Source organism: Elaeis guineensis, unplaced genomic scaffold (genome assembly GCF_000442705.2).
Source record: "Elaeis guineensis isolate ETL-2024a unplaced genomic scaffold, EG11 Super_Scaffold_31900, whole genome shotgun sequence".
NCBI lineage: Eukaryota > Viridiplantae > Streptophyta > Magnoliopsida > Arecales > Arecaceae > Elaeis > Elaeis guineensis.
The window spans coordinates 386,581-406,931 of record NW_027332420.1 but is presented as its reverse complement, the minus strand read 5'-3'; the positions used below and the strand labels follow the sequence as shown (position 1 = coordinate 406,931).

The 20,351-nt window shown below is 38.5% G+C and overlaps 1 protein-coding gene and 1 non-coding gene across 2 annotated transcripts; both read right to left on the bottom strand.

The window, feature by feature from the left end:
• Nucleotides 1-512: 512 nt before the first annotated feature.
• Nucleotides 513-592, bottom strand: LOC140854491 (small nucleolar RNA R12). The gene has a single exon (XR_012137708.1). It is a non-coding gene; the product is annotated as a small nucleolar RNA R12 (small nucleolar RNA).
• Nucleotides 593-2,426: 1,834 nt separating this feature from the next.
• Nucleotides 2,427-8,522, bottom strand: LOC105035264 (glucan endo-1,3-beta-glucosidase 8). Its single transcript, XM_010910775.4, is given in 4 exon segments — nt 2,427-3,226; nt 3,229-3,416; nt 3,419-3,798; nt 7,210-8,522. Coding segments are annotated over 4 exon segments (1,431 nt in total). The 5' UTR covers nt 7,539-8,522; the 3' UTR covers nt 2,427-2,692.
• Nucleotides 8,523-20,351: the final 11,829 nt, after the last annotated feature.

Sequence of the window (20,351 nt, the reverse complement as noted above, 5' to 3'; positions counted from 1 at the left end):
ATTTTGTCATGAAATTATCTTTCTAAAGGATGGGAGAGGCGTAACGTGTTCTGATTTGGTGAAAACCAAATCACAATTCAAATTTCTTGAATTGGTTGTCACATATAATAATTTTTAATTTAGTGAAAATCAAATCACAATTCAAATCTTTCTAAATTGATTGTCAGATATAATAATCCCGAATTTGATAAAAACCAAATCACAATTCAAATTTCTTAAATTGATTTATTGTATATTCTTTTTTTGTTCCTTCTGTAGTCTATTTATACGATGTAAATTATGTACAAGAATTAAATCAATATATTGAATTCCTCTTTTTTCTCATAATTTTGATATGGTATCAGAGCCATTCATTCCATATTCCATCTAATCTCAGCCGTGGGATTCATCCCTTCTCTTTTCTCCTTTTTTTCCAGCCGTGGGATTATTCTTCATCTTGATTACGATTCTCATCTACGCGACCTTCCCAGCATGCCATTGTTCCTGTTCATCAAATCAGGGATTACTATATCTACATTCAAAAGTAGATAGTTAATAATATCATCTTATGAATATCAATGGGAATCCATCTGATTCACCTCGTTATCCAACATCATGCCTATAGATGTATATTAACCAATTCACAACAAACCAGAGAAACGGAAAAGATGCAATAGTAATAGATTAGAAACAATTCTTGAAACCAAAGTCTGTATGTGCATGTGGGTTTCCTGTTATTTAAACCTACTAATAATTGAATATTTAAGATACATGGATGGTTGGGGTCTTAATCTGATAGAATTTAATCAATGAGACATCCCGGCCTTTCCCTGATCTTAAAATTTATGTTCTACTTGGTCTGACACAATTATCATCACCGAACCCAAACTAACCCAGCACTAATCCAACCCATCTAGAATTCATAAAAATTCCAACCTTAGAACAGATTGGGCTGGATTAACGCTGAGAGATATAGAGGTTAGGATTCGCCCCGAACCCACCCTAGTTGCAGCCTCAAATTACCGATGTCTTAGCTGTATTGCTTTGCTATACTTTAATGAAGCTTTAAAAAATCATAGCCAGCTTTTAACTTCTGGTGGAAAAATCCTTGATACAGCACAGCAAAGTCTGCCCATCATGTACTTTCATGAGCTCGAGCACATGTTTAACCTTTTCGGCTCATTTGCATCAGTTCAACTTCTAAGCATCTGTGTTGTCATCATAATGATTCCTTCCTAATCACCACAGTTGAAGAATTTTCTCCAGTTACCCTACATCTGTTCTATGGTTGTGTTGCATGGATTGGTAGGATAATGCTTCTTGTTGTTGGCATCGGTTTCGGAATGCAACTTGGACTTTGGCATCGACCAGTATGATCAGTTCATTAATCAAAATTATGGTATCAGGCATCATCCTCTGTTAGAATCATATCTAATAAAATAATTTTAAAAATAAAAAAGCTAGCATGCCATTGAGATGAGACTTGTACCATGTGTGATAATAAGATTCAGTTAGAGATAAGATATATGCAGCAACCGCCTGATTTAGTTCTGCAGGCTGATCCGTGGAGGTTAGGCATGAAAAAACTAAGCCAGGTTGGATGCAGGAGACAAAGTTTGGTGCCAGACCTAACAGCCTTAAGAGTTGCGTTTACTGGTGCAGGCTCTGTTTGATATATGCTGCATATCACTTTGCTTCCATATGAGGAAAACAAAGAAAAATCTCATATTTGGTTGATAATATCTTATACTGCAAGGACAATGGAGCAGGCAAGAAGTTGAGTTCATGGCAAGTTCTCTTCCTAGCCCAGATTGGAATGCAGTTCTTTTATGGGATGGGGATATTTAATTGCTTAGCAAGTTGAATTAGAGACGGGCATGGACATGAGGCACTATCTGATTCTTGCCTGCAGGTGGAATGCAGTTTGATTTTTCTTTTCTTCACTAGCTTCACAAAATGAGAAATTGGAACTTCTTTCTTCCCTGGAAACAGATCAATCTAAAAGCCATCCCTCACGAACAAACCTTTCTGAAACTTCAACATAATTCAGAAACTTTACTTTTAAACCTTCAGATCCTTCTCATGGGAAATCACGTCTTCAAGGATTTTCTGATATATGAAGCGTCTAATAAATTCTCAAACATTGGTTTGACAGTAGGCGAGGGAAAATAAATATATCATGTTAATGATACTTCACTAGAATAGCCATCATGAATCCCATTGACCTAGATGAATGGAATAATAGGAAGATTGATGGATCCATCATGAGTTCAGAATTAGAACGACCAGTTTCTGAGGTAGGCTTTGCTTGGGCTCCGAGTGCACATGCATGTGCCTCAAAAAGAGCCTACAAGAGCATGTGCTATGATCCATGGCTTCATTAGCAAAAAAGGACCAAGGAGGAATGAGAAGTCTAAAAGGGATTATCTTCAACCCTAAGCACCAAATGACAAAACAACCATGCTGAGTTAATGTTTTCTTCTTTCGGGTACATGAGTTAATGTTCAATATACAATGATAGGCCAGCAACAGGAAATGAGAACATAGGCATCTCCAGAGTTCGAAAACAAAATGATAAATAAGGGATTCAATCGCTTTGGGCTTTATTCCGTGAACCGAGGAGCAGCACTACCTCTGTATCTCACATATACTGGCTAGCAAAAATAAACCAATTTAAGAGCAATGTGTTCAAAATTTCCACAACCAACTTCAGTTAAAGCGCAAAAAATGCAAGGAGCGACGACACAAATACCAAGAGCAATGGTGGAACAGAGAAAGCTGAAGCAGATGTTTTAATCTGTATAGTGAAATTGCATTCTGTTGTAGAGGGGTTCTGTGTTGTCTGCATGGCAAGACCTTGGAAGAAACAGCTCATGTCCTTTTGGTTCTGATCTTGGAAGTACATGTTGAAGGCATAGGAGGCATTGCCATTGGCATCCAACTGATTGCATGTAGATCCATAGCCAAGTGAAGTGCAATCAGAGAAAGTGCAAGCATAGTTAATGTTGTCTCCTAGCTTGCTTAGGTCTTTGGCATTTGGATTGAAGACACACCACGTCTGAGGTAAATACTCCACGTTCTTTGCCGCCACGAGCATCTTATTCTGTCCCTGACCAGATAGATCCATAGGGAACTGGGGCTGCCCATCATACTTCAAGATCCCCCAGTGCCGTTCGAAGTTTCCCGGAGCTATACTTTTGGCATCTTCATCAATTAAACTAAACAAATATACTTCAAGTACTGGTTTGGGCGGAGAGGTGTCCCAACATTTGCTGCAAGACGCTTTAGAAGACCATTGTAAAACCTCTGTGCATAGGAGGCTTTTGCATTTTTGTCACCGTCGGTTGGCCATCCAACCTCTCCAACAATGATCGGCAGATTACCTAATCCAACGGCCTTTAGAGCTGAGAGCAAAGTATCGAAGTTGGCATCAAAACATTGGTGTATTGAATCCCATTATCGACAACAGGTTGGCTCGTTCCATCAAAGAAAGCAAAGTCCAATGGGAAGTTGTCATTGCCATACAGACTTAGGAAAGGATATATGTTAACAGTGAAGGGAGCACCACTCAGGTTGAAGAACTGGACAATCTGAGTCATAAGATCATTGATATCTGTTCGGAATCTTCCTGCTGATGGGACTGGGTTGTTTGTAGGGGAATTATAAACATCAGCATTGAGAGGAACAGTGGCCTTTATGGTGTCACCAAACCCTGCCTCGTTGAGGGCATTCTGGATGTTCTGCAGTGCAGGAAAAGTCACATTCAAAAACGAACCATTGTAAGATGACAGGAAGGGTTCATTTCCGACTGCTACGTATCTGCAACAATCATAAAGGAGAATAAATCATTCATTTGTGCTCAAATTTCATAGAAAAATCTGTATTTATGGCTACACCAAATACTTCAAATTACTAAAAAATGTAACAGCAGCCAATGAAGAAAAGGAGTAAATAACTGGATTTTTTTTGTTTCAAGTTATCACTTCTACAAACTAATATAATAGCTCAATCTGAAGTGATCAGGTAGGATGTCCAAATTCAAGGGTCAGACATGCGAACAGATACATGACAAAGAGCAACATTAACTTCTTGATGGTATAATGTATACAATTTAATAAATCAGAGAAGATATATTAGTACCGATCACTTCTGGGTACTATTTGCATTGGTTATGCTCTTTAGCTTTAATAAGATCATCTTTCTAGTGAGAGAAAAGCATGTACATTAAGTCCTCAGAACTTCCAGAAACAGATAAAACTGCTACTAGAACCGTGCTCACCTAAATGTTTCAAAATTCAAATGACTCGGGGATTATAAAAAAAGAGGTAGGCGGTAATGTAAAAGATCTTGAACCCAAAAGAAAGTCAACCCCGGGTTTCCTACAAAAGCATCTGAATGATCATACCAGCTCATGTAGAAGGAAGAGATCTCTCTCCTCGAAACAGTGTCACAATTGAATGTAATAATGCTTCCACGACACCCTCTCCATTTTGCCCAAGAGATTTCTTGAGCCACAATGCATAAATAAAGAAAAGGAAATGTGTCCCAACATCTCCCTTTGTTAAGATTCTAGTGGGTGGAAAGTAGAGTCCATGTTCTTTGTTTTCACTCCCACTATTCACATTCCTCAAAACCATGACAAAGGCCCTCTATTTATATAAGCGAGGTCCTGCCTATTTGAATCCAATTCTTCTTCTAGCTAAAAGAGAAGAAATTAATTCTCTACTATTCTGCAGAGGTTCTCTCTTTATTTGAATTGGATCCCTCTCTTAGCCCAAATTGAGCCAAATTCCTCTCCTACTTAAAAGAGAATACAAATTATAAAAACGATAGAAATATTTGGAAAATTTTTAAATTTGGGAGAAGCTAAATGTTGACTTTTATATCAACTTTGTCTTCAATCACATCACCAAATTCTTAGATTAAAAGTTATGGCTTCTCAAAGTTATAGCTTCTTAAAATTTCTATACTCCATTGAGTTCTGGATGTAGCAGATTTTGCTTTTAAAACTTGAGCAGCCAGGTTGGTCCTTGGCAAGTCAAATGATCCTCTTGGATCAAGAAAGGAAGAAGTTTCATGTTAATGGGCCAAAAGAAGGAGGTCTCTGATCAGCATAGGGCAGAAAGGACTTTTTAAGGATCCGAATCAAGCCAAGGTGCTGATTCCCATAGGGCTAGAAAGGCATGCTGCCTCAAGACATCATGACCTCCAAATGAAAAATACTTTGCTCAATACTATGGTGTCAAATAGATTGCTTTCTCATCAAACAATTTTTTAGGCTTTTCTTTAAATTGCCTGCTAGATGATGTAAGGGATCAAGTTCTATGGCACATTTCGTGCAAATTAAGAAGGTATGCACACCAGAACATTAAGAGCTTTTGTGTTGATCATATGCTATAATCTTATTCACAAAAAGATATGCGGCTGCAGTCTCATCCCCAAACAGTTAAAACTGGTGTCATTAAAAAATAGAATTTTGTGTTGAAAAAACACCTCAATCCTGGACGAACATCTCAACCCTACATTTTAACTTTGGGGGATATGCCTAGGGTTGTGTTGCTTTATTCTTCTTCAAAACCATGACCATGCAATAAAAAGCATAATGCACATTGCAGGCCCCCATCTCCCCAAACAAGAGCCGTCAAGTTCACACGATCAGCATTTCTTGTAAGCAACATATGCAGGGTGAGAAGAGAACGATCCTAAAAATCTTAGTGCCTGACATGCAAATTCTTGTCAAGAATATAGACCTTTAAGAGAATGAGAATTCACCATTTCTTCATCTCTTTAAGGTTTCTTATAATGCAGCTGTGCCATTAGATCCCAACTAAAGCATTCAAAGCACAACACCTACTTCCTAACTAAGGAGAAAATAGCAATACGCACCTTATATTTGTATAGAAATAGTTGAGTAGAGGAACGGATATGTACTTTGCTCATCTTGCACCCTATCTCTTCCATTTAGATGGGAAAAGATCCTGTATCCACCAATGTTTGCTGCATGTCTCTCTTGCCCAAACCTTAATGTACTTTAGAAAAGAAAGACTAAGATCCATTTTATCGTAATACCAATTATCAAGCAGCCGTTACTGATGGATTTACAGACAGACAAGATAAAATTTCATATCTCCATCCAAACCTTCTAATACTCCACAAGAGTTCCAATAGCTACCAATCTTGAAAGGACATTAATAAGAAGGAAAGCTAGATTAGATCGAACAGAAATTGAAGTATCACCATTGACAAAATTTCTTCCCAAGACCATGCTTATCGTCCATTTCCAATGAACAAGACCCAAATGCATAAAGAAGGGGAAGAAGCTCCAAAAAAGAAACAGATCAAGTATATGGAAACTACATCTAGGCCAGTTGATGTCAAATATGGAAACTTATGACCACAACATGCTTCCCATGAGCTGAGTGAATGATTCACCATTCATAGCACACCTGGAGGTTAATAATTTTAGTCCTACAACAGCAATTTATATGGCACCTTACCATATTGCAGCTGTGTTTAAGCTGTATACTTTAACTAAAAAAAGATGGAACATGAAAAACTCTCAGATGTATCTTAACGGAATGTAAAGCTAAACAATTTCATACTATCACAAATATGATTTCAGATGCAGGAATTTCAATAGCACTACTTTGTAAAGCAGGATTCTTTTACTCTAAGAACAGAGAGCAGGGAATTTCAAAAATTCTCATCCTGACAATTTAAAGGAACATCTCATGCTCATGATTCCTTTAGTTCAGCACAAGAAGGGTTCTTTTACCAAGTGTGATCAATGAGTCCAAGAGCAACCACAAAAAAATTATCCAGAAAGAAACAAATTCAAATCAATAAGATCAACGTAGAATCCATTAAATAAAACTACATAGCCTACAGTATCAACAACTAAACTATATAGCCTGCCAAATCTAAACTGCCCAGTAGACAGCGAAATCTTCTACAATCATATACTCCAAAGGATGATTTTGCCTGTGCGATTGGTCTTTCACCAGAAAAAGTAAAAGGATTTTAAAATCAAACAAGAGGTTAACGTAGCACTAAATTATCTTCTTGAACTGAAAAATCCACCAGTGAAAATTAATAAAAGGACAGCCCCATGGGGTTGGTCCATTCCACGAATGAAAAAGTAAGTCTAATGATGCACAGATAAAGAAAAAACAGTCCTAAAACAATCAGAATTTTCAACTAATGATCATGCGAGAGAAATTAAGGACTCACTTAATGGTCACTCCTCCATCGAAATGGTACCGAGAGACATTCCTGTCGACCCACTTCTTCGCCGTGTCATAATCATTCATTGCACCGAGTTGATTGTTGGGGATGGCGACCATCACCTCTATCCCGCTCCCAGCCAGCGCGCTCATCGTGGCGGCATCAGCATCGAACAGCTTAACCTTCTTTATCCCGTTGTCTTTGAGGAGCTGAACCACGATCTTTGGCGGCAGCGGGTGCGTCGCCATCGTGCCCCAGTTCACCCCAAGGCCTTCCACCATGGAACAGTAGAAGCCAATGAAGAGAAGACATACTACCAATCGCCAACCCGCCATGGTTTTCCGGCTAATTCAACCGGAAAAACTCCTTCCTTCCCAACCGTAGCACACCACCTCCAGGCAACAGGATAGGAAACAAATCAAAGAAATTACAGAAGAGAAAGACAGGAAGAAGATTCCGGTGAACGAGTAGCAGAAAGATAAGATTTTGAGTATATGATATGATCTAAAAGTAGATAGAAAATGGGGGGCGAATTTTTTTGATTGATTGATCAATGTTATTTTTGAATTCAACTGGGTTGCTGGAATTGGAGGAAATTTGAATCGACTGGATAGAAGGAAAAAGGATTCTTTTCTGTCTCCCTGACGGATTCACACCAAAGATGACGACAGGAAGCGTGGAGGCCAACACGGATTAGGAAAAGACTAAGGACCGCCCAAGAATAAACTCTGCTTTCTTTTATATATTTCTGGTAAAGAAAGAAACCGCCTTTTGAAGCTGGTGGACAACGGGAAAACACCGCAAGAATCCCTATAGAAATCTGATCGCTTTGAAGCGAGTGATTTCCTCCTCAAAAAATCTTCTTTCTCTTTTTTAGATAAAGATTTGCAAATAATGGAGCTAGAGACTAAAGTCGGAAAGAGCCAGAAATCAATATAGAGCGATTTCTCGAGGAAGACAAATGCGGACAAAAACACCTTGCAACCCAATCCCAGCTCCAAAACTCTAATTTTTTTTTTTCTTTTTCTATCTTTTTGCACGGTAAAATTGATAGCAACAGCCCTTATCTATCACTGTAACAGCAAGCGGGGAAAAAAAAAAAGAAAGAAAGGAAAACTATCGAGAGAGACAGAGCCCAAATGCAACGCAAAGAATAAATTTTTTTGCGGAATACTTTTTTTTTCCAAAAGAAAAAGGCGAATCAAAGCAAAGAACAAGCTCTTGGGGAGGAAGGGGGCCTCCAAGAAGGAGAGAATTCCTGGAGACCAAAAAGAGAGGCAAAAGTAGAGCTTTTCGAATGCCGTCACCCTTTCTGCTCGCCGTCAAATGTATTCGGGATGAGAACAGCAGCAAACGGTGACAGTAGAGAAAAAGGTTAAAATTATTCTGAAAAGGAAGGGTACTTTGCTTGAGATTCTCCAGAAAGCAAAAGGCAGGAAAACTTGAGATTGTTGAGGGCAGTTTGGTCATTCAGGAGAGGAGCGTCGGTTCTCTCGGTAGTGGGGTGATGACGTGGGAGGCGCTGCCGAGATCTAGCAGCGCACGTTGGGTGGGCGGGTACGGGACTCGGAATCCCAGTCACCACCACTCAGGGGCATTTTGGGTATTTGGATCAAACCTCGTGGCGGTACGTCTGTTATCAGGGCGAAGATTGGTAACGTTTTTGCGGGGGCTTTGAAACGGAAGCCGTCCGCATCCGAGCGGGTCCGACAGACCCGTCCGTTTCGTTTGCGGCTTCGAAAAATTCTGCCGCGTTAAAAAGAAGGGACCGTTCTGGCTATTCATTTGAACAAAGTACCCCTAGCCCTGTTTTTTTCGAAAAAAAAAATAGTAGATGGAGATTGAAATAGGGTGTGGGCCCCCACTGATCACATGGACAACATGAAAGGAGTTGTAGGCTTGGGAGAAGTTGTATTAGGACTGTATGATTCGATTTAGGGGTCCATCCATCAGATTCGGTGGGCCCATGCCGCACGCCCTATTAGGTGTTTGACAAGTCAAACAAATTTAAATTACTAACTATTACTTTTTTTTCTTTTTTTTTTTTGGTAAACATTACTAACTATTACTTTCTTGATTAGGTCTACTTACATTTCGCTAATGCCTTCTTACTCATTCAATGTCTTACTTGAAAGAATAGGATGAGCACCATTCTATATCAATATCCGGAATAAATTTAAGCTACCTCAAGATTTGTGTCACAACTTTATATTTCTCTATTAAAATTTTCTAATACTCTTGGTCCTATTAAATCTATTAGACATGGTCTAAGGGAATTGTTAATTTTTATCGTGTTTATAGGATAAAGAGAATAATGTTAATTTTTAATTTTTATAGGGTTTAACCTTTGTCTAGAATGTAAGTTTCATAACACATGATACACGAATGTCGGTGTGATTCTTTGTAAAATTATGATGGGAAGTATTAATGTCTTAGGATAAAAGAATACGGGTTTTGGTTTTCCGTAAGATTTCACCTTAATATTTTTTTTCAAATACAAAATGACTTTTTCAAAAGTCATAGAGATAAGATACGGCGCTCTGATCATCTCTTAATTACGTGGCAACCACGTGAAACGCGAGATGCCAAAAGATAAACATCAAGCTCACCTCCACATGGTTCCCCCCGCTCCCTCCCTCCACAAAAAAAAAAAAAGAAAAGAAAAGAAAAAAAAGGGTACAGGAGCGCTACCACATCAAAACTTTCTGAACGGTCCCTGTCCTTTCCGCCTGCTTCTCTGTTCGCGTTTCAATTTATTCGTTTTGGTGGATGGGGGATGTCGACTCCACACCCACCCCTCCACCATTCATTCATGGAGATAAGCATCGGGTCGGGTTCCGGTTGTATCCTTCGGGTCATCTGGATCATCATCATTTTCATTGCGATGCATGAGGGTTTACTGCGGCATTGAAAGGATTGGTCAGATCTCGTTCATTGGAATACCCAGTCAACTTGTTCTGAAAGTGCTGAAGAAATGCCCCCGCATTAATTGGATCAAATCCGTGGATTGATGTAATCAGTGAAACAAGTTAGCCAACAGTAGATACTGAAATCCTCATACATTATGCCTTCAGATTGGTGGGCCAATATGGCGATACCTGATTTGTGCAATCTATTGATAAATATAATAAAAAATTTGATCAATAAAAAAATAATTTATTTATATTTTTATATTTTTTTATTTTAAATTATTTTTTATAAATAATATTTATCTATAAAATAAAAAAAAATCCTATCCACGTAAGAGACGGATAAACCATTTTCTCATGGATTAAAAAAATATTATTTTTATTTCACTCCTAATATACTCCTGACCCTAAAATAATAATATAATAATATATAATACTATCTTATATAATATTATATTATATTATTATAAGAAGATAATTTTTTATTATTTTAATACAATATATTTTTATAATAATATAATATTTTATTATAATATCTTATTTTATTAATATAATATCATATTAATATCTTACATTATTTTAATATATATATTAATATTATAATATATTATTATAATATATATTTTATGTTATTATATAATTTATTATATTATATTATATAATAGTTATATTTATGAATATATATTATATAATATTATATATTATAATATATAAAATATAATATATTATAATATAAAATATTATATTATATTATTATATATATAATAAAGAGTATTATAAAAAATATTGATAGATCTTAACAACTTATCCAGGAAACTAGTACTGCAAAAGAATATGGATAATAAATTCTCAAGATATTTTTTAATGCATAAAAAAAAATATGAATAAATTATTTTTTTATCTAAATATTATCTGAAAAAATACTTATCTAGAAAAATATAGATTTATAGATAAATTTTTTACCCTCAGATAATATTTGGTTGCTGGAAATAAGGTGGAATAAAGGCTTATTCTACCAAATACACTGTGAAATGATAATGGGACCCATGGGTTTTGATTAAAGGTATATTAATTGCACCTTATTCTCTTCCACCTAGTCTAAGCTATTCCATATTTTACCATGAAATAGCTTATTTCAAAAAAATGATGAGAAATAATTTTATTTTATTTTAGTTTAAAAAATAACAATGTATACTTTCAATAGACCCTTCAAATTTCTAACCAAATACAAAATTGGAATAAGGATAGCAAATAGGTATTCTGGGAAATTGATATTCTTATTTTAGAAATACCAAAATGACCGTCAAATATTACCTTAAAGAATAGCCTATAAAGGGTTTCTAAGGTTATTGAATCTACTGAAAAAAATTAAAAAAAAAAAAATGAGGGGGCTGGAGAGGGTGTGAAAGCATCAATAAAAAAAAAAATTATATTTAGTTGGAGGTTTCAAAAGAGAAAAATAAAAAATTAATTTTTTTATAGAAATAACTACTCATTTGGCTTGACAGAAATAAGATCGGAGAAGTATCGAAAAATGAACAAATCATTTTATTTGATTGGATTTTTCAAAAAAAAGAGATTAAAAAATAGCATTCACATGCAAATAATTTTTTATATTTTATGAAAAAGAAAAATTATATAGATCATAGATTTTTAATTTTTTAATGAGAAGAAATTAAATTTTTTTTCTAAAAATTTTTTGAAGACATAAATAGAATAGGATAAAAATTTTTTCTTTATTAAAGATATAATAGATATTTTATACATTTTGCACAAAAAAAAGTAGATCCTAATCAAATATAAGGTATTTTTAAATATGCTACTTTGCTATAGTTAACCAAACATATCAAAACTACTTTTTCAAAAACATCATATTATCAAAAATCAGCTTCCAAAAAAATATTTTAATAAAAAAATTTTCTTCTCGTGAACCAAATAAGCTTTAAAAAAAGTCCATGAAAGCCATGAGAAAGCCACCCAGCAGGAAATTATGGTAATTTTTATTTTTACCAAAATTCCTTTAAACCATCATAATATTCTTAATAGCTATTTTTAATAGTTAATCTTAAACTATAAAAAATATACTATTAAAAATTACTACAATATAAAGAAGTTGCAATAATTTTAATATAAAAATATATTAATAACTATTAAAAATTAATATAATATAAAAAAATTGTTTAACTATTAAAAATTATTAGAACTCTGAAAAAACTCAACCCAATAAATTTTTTAATATCTATATTTAAATACTCAAGAATATTTTTAGTTATTTTTATATTTAAAATTTAAAAATAATGATCCATGATATAATAGATATTTTATATCATTTTTTTCAGAAAAATTGATGCTCAAATAAATATAAGTTACTTTTTCTCACAATCAAATATATAAAAATATTTTTCTAGGTATTACATACCGGCATTATCTTTCTAGGAAAATATTTCAATGATGTAAAATTCTTCCCATGAACTAAAGGAATTTTAGTGAGACTCACAAAAAAACCTTTAAACCATGCTGGTGAACGGTGATACTTCTACCAAACCTTACTGCTGAACAGTGATATTCTTTTTCTTTTAAAGACTTGTGCATGATGCCAAGGATCACAGGGGCTTGCACAAATAGGATATGATCATACTCAGGCAGAGTATGTTCAGAACTGATCCATCGAATGAAGAATGATTTGAAATCATCTAAGCATGTAAATCAAGTGGCTTAAATAGTAAACTAGGTGATAGGAGGGTTTTTGAAATAGGTTCTATTACGGTGATTACCATGAACATCTCGGATCAACGTCATATCATAACACATATCAAGCTTTCAGATCATTAGTATGACTGCTGACTGCCGTATGAGCTGAGGCATCCCTAAGGTCTAATCTGTATTTGAGCTATTCAGCCGACTTATCTCTTCGACGTGCACGATAGCTGTCCATCCCAAATAAGATAAGATTTGGCGTAACCATCTCCCTTGATCTCGCGAGAGTGTTTAAGGGCTGAATTATCTCATCCAGTTTGGCATGTCTAACGGTCCGACAATCTCGGGATCTACAATCTTACAGCTAATAACCCAACTATTTGATATTCTTCTATATAAACAATCAGAGCCCTTAGGATCCAGGTAAGTTCAATCGAATTCCTCTCAGAGAACTCGTTGCTGCTTCCTTGTTCTCTATTTTTTTGACTTGAGCATCGGAGGATCCTAGCTGGAGCCACAACCTTAGGTTTGAGACTTATTTTGTAAGTCGCTCTAGCACCAGCACCATCGTCGAGGTCTCCAGGTATCCATCCTCTGATCCCGACCAATTTAAGCAGTAACAGATAGAAAAAAGATCTACATTCGCATTCATGGCTTCAAGACTAACATCTTCTCGGCTTTCTAATGCCACCGCCTCCCGATAGGCGGTCAGCCAAGTGGACAATCAAGTTCAGCCATTGGTGTTGAAAATTCTTCCATCGATTCAACCGATCATCCCACCATAGATTCAACCAGCCCTGTTGGTGCCAGTCATGGCCGATCAATTCGGTCAGCTCTTCTAACAAGTTCAATATCTGACGACTGTAGTTCAAGCGATCCAAACCTTTCTCATATCCTTTTAGGTGGTGCCATAGCCTCCTCAAGCTATCCTTGTACCCCCTATAGTGGTGCGTCATGCAGTTTCCTTAGTGATGCTGCCTGTGCCTTCCATAGTGGTGCCCCCACAAATCTTATTTTGTCTGTGACTCTGCAGCCACTACCTCAACCAGAGTTGCAGGCACCTCTTCAAAATCTAGAGAGGAGATTAACCTATCAAAGTCACCTTAGGGCCAGCAGCCAGTCAGATGATGATCTCCAAACCCACAATCGGGCCATGACTCGACCCTCGGACATCGATCTCTCCTATGCTTCGAGGTTGGTACTGCCCATGAAGTTGACTTTGAAAGACGGTTCTAAGAGCTCGACTAATAGTTGGACCAAAAAATTGAAAAGGCCTTCAACAATAATAGCTCCTCGGTGTTGCCCTACGAAGGGTATAACAGTCAGCCGCCCTTCATCTCGAGGATTATGCAAGAACCACTTCTCCTGTACTTCAAACTACCTCAGTTGGAGATTTACGATGGAACCTCCAACCCCCGTCAATCATGTGGAGACCTTTAAAGTAGCCATGCTCCTTCAAAGAGCATCAGATGCAATCCTCTATCAAGCGATCCCTCCAACTCTTAAAGGGGCCGCTCGATAGTAGTACTCGAGTTTGAGGCCGACGTCTTTCCATTCCTTTGAAGACTTGTGTCGGTCTTTCATCGATCATTTCATCAACAGCCGACGACAGCAAAAGCAATCTGACTACCTTCATACCATCAAGTAAAAGAAAGGCAAGTCAATCCACTCTTTTATGAACAGATTCAATGTGGCAACCTTGAAGGTTCAAAATCTGGACCAATCAACTGCGATGACCGCAATGATGAGCGATCTCTTGAAGAATGACTTGAAAAAGTTGTTAGTTAAGACTTATCCTTGGGATCTCCCAGATATGCTTGTCCATGCGGAGAAGTATGTCCGCATGAAACAGGCCTTTGCCGATGATACTCCTATCGGTTCGGCTGTGGCAAGATCTAGCAAGGAGCGCCATCCAAAGCAAGAGAAAAAAAGATGCTAGCGCTCCCAGTCTCTGTCCTTAAGGTAGAATAATGGAGATCGAAATCGTCGATCTCGTAATCTCTCGAGAAAGATTCGACAACCATCACCTCCTCGACTGTATGATAGCTACACACCTCTGAATGTTCCTTAGAGGGAGGTGTTGTTACAAGTGGAGCCTGAGTTACCTGAGCCTCGACTGATGAGAATGAGGTCGGAATGCCATCGGGGCTCGAATAGATACTGCTTTTATCATAGTGACCACTGTCACGATACTGAAGACTGCCACCAGCTCCATGACAAGATCGAGAGGCTTGTTAGGTAGGGGCAGCTGAATCATTTTGTCTGAAAGAGTAGCCTCTCAATATAGAGCTCTAAGAGTTTAGTAGTTGCCCCCTCTGCTTCAGCAACATCTCCCTCAACCTCAGTTGCAGCAAACACCAGTGTGTCAGAAAGGACAGCAAGGCAGAGGGCAAATGGTGGAAGAAGAGCGACCCATCCGAGGAGAAATCTACATGATTACTGGGGGGTTGTCTGAAATCCAAGCCGAATGATGAAATTGGTCCACATCTAGATGAGGTAACCAAATGCGGACTAATTGATCTTTTGCAAGAAAATGTAGATCTTATCATCTGATGATCAACTTTGATCTGGTGACCTGATGATGCGGCAAGCCAAAGTCTCACAACCTATCAAGCAGGTGCTAGAAGGAAGGCTATTCCCCAATCGAGTAGATGAAGTGGCATGCCCAGAAGCTTATAGGCTAAAGCAGCTTGATGGGACTCCAATATCAAGGCCATAGAACTCAACGAATCTTCACATATATTACCAATGATGTAACTATTTTTTATGAAAATAAAATTTGCAGGGCCATCAATTTGTAATTGACACTCGAGTTCTCCAAGAGTCACTTCCTCCTACTCAAGATCCTGAATTATAACTACGACTAACTAACGTGAGGGCTAACTTACCAAACCCTCGAAAAAACCTCGATGACTTCGAGGTGGAGCTAACTTACCAGACCCCAATAATGCCCAAGTCATGCGAGAAGTGGAGGGAGACCCTTAAAAAATCTCCGAAGGGCTAACTTACCAGACCCTCGAGAAAACCTCGACGACTTCGAGATGGGGCTAACTTACCAGACCCCAGCAAATCTCAAGTCGCACAAGAAGTGGAGGGAGACCCTTAGGGAACCTCTGGATGGCTAACTTATTAGACCCCAGCAAAGCCCAAGTCATGCGAGAAACAGAGAGAGACCCTTAGGAAACCTCCAGAGGGCTAACTTACCAGACCCTCGAGAAGACCTCGACAACTTTGAGGTGGGGCTAACTTACCAGACCCCAGTAAAGCCTAAGTCATGCAAGAAGTGGAGGAAGACCCTTAGAGAACCTTTGGAGGGCTAACTTACTAGACCCTCGAGAAGATCTTGACGACTTCGAGGCGGGGCTAACTTACTAGACTCCAGTAAAATTCAAGTTGTGCGAGAAGCAGAGGGAGATCCTTAGAAAACCTTCAGAGAGCTAACTTACTAGATCCTCAGAAGACCTCGATAACTTTAAGGTGGGACTAACTTACCAGATCCCAGCAAAGTCCAAGTCATACGAGAAGTGGAGGGAGATCCTTAGAGAACCTCTAAAGGGCTAACTTATCAGACTCTTGAGAAGACCTTGATGACTTTGAGGTGGGGCTAACTTATCAGATCCCAGCAAAGCCCAAGTCATGCGAGAAGCAGAGGGAGACCCTTAGAAAACCTCCGAAAGGTTAACTTATCAGACCCTCGAGAAGACCTTGACGACTTCAAGGTGGGACTAACTTACCAGATCCTAGTAAAGCCTAAGTCACGTGAGAAGCAGAGGGAGACCTTTAAAGAACCTCTGGAGGGTTAACTTACCAGACCCTCAAAAAGATCTCAATAACTTCTATGCGGGCCTAACTTATTAGACCCTAACAAAATTTGATTCACGTGAGAAGTGAAGGAAGACCCTTAAGAAACCTTTGGAGGGATAACTAATCAAACCCTTAGAATACCATCGAGAGTGCAAGATATGGTTGGTATACACTGTCTCTCATGTGAAGATGAGAAGTGCTAGATACCGCAGGCACAAGATCGCCGTAGACACACAATGCCACTCGTGAGGGATAACTAATCAGACTCTCGAAATGCCACTGAAGAGCCCTAGATGCTATAGACACAAGCTCGCTGCCGGCACACATAACCTCTTTAGAAGAAGAATAAAAAGATGGATAACATACGACTAGAGGTATTACCTTAACAAGTATTCCTTCCACTTGAGGCACTCTCTCAGACTCAAGAGTAGGGGGTAGTACTGAGATAATTATTATGATGCTTCAGATTTATGAACAGCTGGATTACATTCAAGTTATTCTAAATTGCTCTACGCATGTTCACTTCAATCGAAGTTGTCCTAAAAATATCTATGCTAAAGCTAAGCAACCTAAAATCTTACTCATGCTAAACTGAGCACAGAGCATTTTCTCACACTGATCCTAGCATCTATTTGTATTGTTTTCTATGAGCCGAGTAAAATTTACAATCCACAGATACAAATTTTTCAAAAAAAAATATTCTTTTTATTTATTAAAATTTTTATAAAGAAAAAGCCAGTGCTACAAGCACTTTATAAAGAAAAACTAGTGTTTCAAACACTTTGGGAGACGGTTGCTCCAGGCACCATCTTACGAACAAGAGAAAAAAATGAGGAAGGTAAGAGGAAGAACAAGAGGATAATAGAAGAAGAGGAGAACAGCAGAAGATGAAGAGGAAGAAGAGAAAGATAAGGAGATAAGGAGGGACATCCTACTACAATCGATAGACCATCAGATCGACCAGATGAGCTGGTTCGATCTTCGTCCATCAAGGACTTCACCTCTTCAACATCCAGATGAGCTGATTCAATCTTCATTCGTTGAGGTCTCCACCTCTTCATCAATACCACTAGTCTATATACCGTGAAGTTCTAGATATGGCATTATTCTCAGTAGAATGACCTTACAATCATCAAAGCTCTGAATGAAGACAGCGGCAGCAATGTCAAGCAACTCCCTCTGAAATACTGTGAAATCCCAAAACTCCACAATGCAGCACTCCCAGACTACAGGCGGGATGTGCTCGAGCTGATGGAGAAGACTGGTCGCAAGAGGCAAAGGAGGCAGAGCCCCATGAGAAGTGGATGCACCCGCCCGTCTAGCTCTCTCCCTTTCACGGGCTAAGTATCTCTGATGAGCATCTCTTGCAATGGCATTCCACTCTCTTATTTGTCTCTTAATTAATTCTAAGAGTGGTAGCTTCGATGGTGACGACATGGCAGTAGGTGGAGAAGGGAACTTCTTGCCACAGAAGGAGTGGAGATCCCTTTGTTCTCTAGTATTGGAGTAACTTCTCCAAGTTGTGGATGTCAAGAAATAGCTAGGATCAGATCGTGGAGGTCCTTGAAGGCCAGTAACACAGCAATACAAAAATAATCTTCGAAATTTCAGCAGCCTTGTAAATCCTATCGATAGAATTTTCTTCTGCACTTCAAACCCTTTCTCTATCAGATTTGAAATCCACCTTTTGAAATTTGGAAGCACCCCCAATGAGGCCTCCAAAAAATAAAATATGAAGGTGTGAAACTCCTCTTGGGCGGCCAAGAAGGGGTGCACAAAAGGGGGCTTGCACAAAGGAGGGCGCTAGAAACCCTAGCACCTCCTTTCTTTTTTTTTGGGGGATTGGAGGCCAAGAAATCCTAGGGTTTTTTTCTGCTAGAATGTAGAGAAAATTAGAGAGAGAGGAAGAAAGAGAGAGAAGATTAGGAAAAAAATGATTTAGTATTCATTCACTTCATCGAGTCAGAATATAATGTATCTTTATATACAGGGTCAATGTGACCCAATCCAAAAACTTCTCTGGCTAACTCAATATAAGATTGTGCTCATCCAAGCCCATGTACATCCATGACTTGACCCAATCTCATATATTGGACTCAATCTTAGCTTAAAAATAAGTTATCCCCTCAAGGCCCAAAACTCCTAAATCTCAAGATCTGAAAGGCTGATAGCCTTTCATCCTAGGGCCCAAACTAGTCCTAGAAATCCCATGATCGCCTCATGAACTTTAGACCTTAGCCTTAGCCTTAATCCTTTGAGCCTTGGGAGCACCACATAAGGCCTAACAATCTCCACCTTGGTGCCTTAAGGTCTCAACCAACTCTATCTTGTCCATCAAATACATCAGTGTCGCACATTTTCGAAAGCTGTCCCGTAGAAGTACCTTCGTCAGCACATCTGTTGGAATCTCCTTGATGTAGACCTTCATCAGCTCCACCTTACCTTCTTCCACAAGCTCTCTGATCCGATGATATCTGATATCGATGTGCTTATCCTTGCATGGTAGACAGAGTTCTGTGCAAGTAACAGTGCACTCTGACTGTCGCAATGCATTCTGATGGCTTTCTGTGCGAGATCCATCTCCAATGCTAAGCCCTTCAACCATAGGGCCTCTTTTGCTATCTCTGTAATACTGATGTACTCTACCTCAATCATAGATAAAGCCATGATGGGCTGCAAGCACGATCTCTATGAAACGGGACCTCCAAATAAGCTAAATACAAAACCTATTATCGATCATCGAATGTCCACATCTCCACCAAAATCCATGTCCACGAATCCTCCTATCAGCCTCTGAGCCTCCTTGGATGTATTGGAGAGTCCCTCAGCATCTTCTCGCTATCCATAGTAGATGCCGACTCCAACAATACCTGCTAAGTACCTGAAGATCTTCCTCAGTGCTCGTCAGTGCTCCCTGTCAAGCTGCATCATGAACCTGCTGAACTGGCTCACTGCGTGGGCAATATCCAGCCTACAACATACCATGGTATACATAAGGCTCTACACACTAGAGGCATATGGCACTCTCTCCATCTTCTGAACCTCCACCTCAGTCTGTGGCGACATTGTCTTTGAGAGACTAAAGTGTCAGGCAAGTGGCAACTCTATCGATTTTGCTTCCTTCATCCCGAACCTCTCCAAGATCTTCTTGATGTAACCTCCCTGAAATAAATGCATCATCCTCTTGGCTTGATCACTAAAAATTTTTATACCTAAGATCTTTCTTGCAGGCCTCAAATCCTTCATCTCAAACTTTCGAGACAAGGCTGCCTTCAGTTTCTGTGCAACCTTCCTACTCTTGCATGCTATAAACATGTCATCGACATACAAGAGTAGAAACACTCTAGACCCATCCTCCATAAATTTAACATAAACATAAGTCATACTCTGGAAAGCCCGATACTCTTCATATAAGAATCAAACTGCTTGTACCATTGCCTCAGTGACTGCTTCAAACCGTACAGTGATTTCTACAACAAATAGACTTTTCCTTCTGCTCCTGACTCTCAAAATCTAGATGGTTGCTCTATGTAGATGCTTTCCTCTAGATGCCCATGTAGGAATACCGTCTTGACATCCATCTACTCCAGCTTCAAGTTCTGAGCTGTTACGATACTTAGCAGCATCCTGATGGAAGTATGCCTAACGATGGGAGAGAAAACTTCACTGAAGTCGATGCTTTTCTTTTGAGAGTATCCCTTTGCCACTAGCCTCATCTTGTATCTGATACCTTCTTGC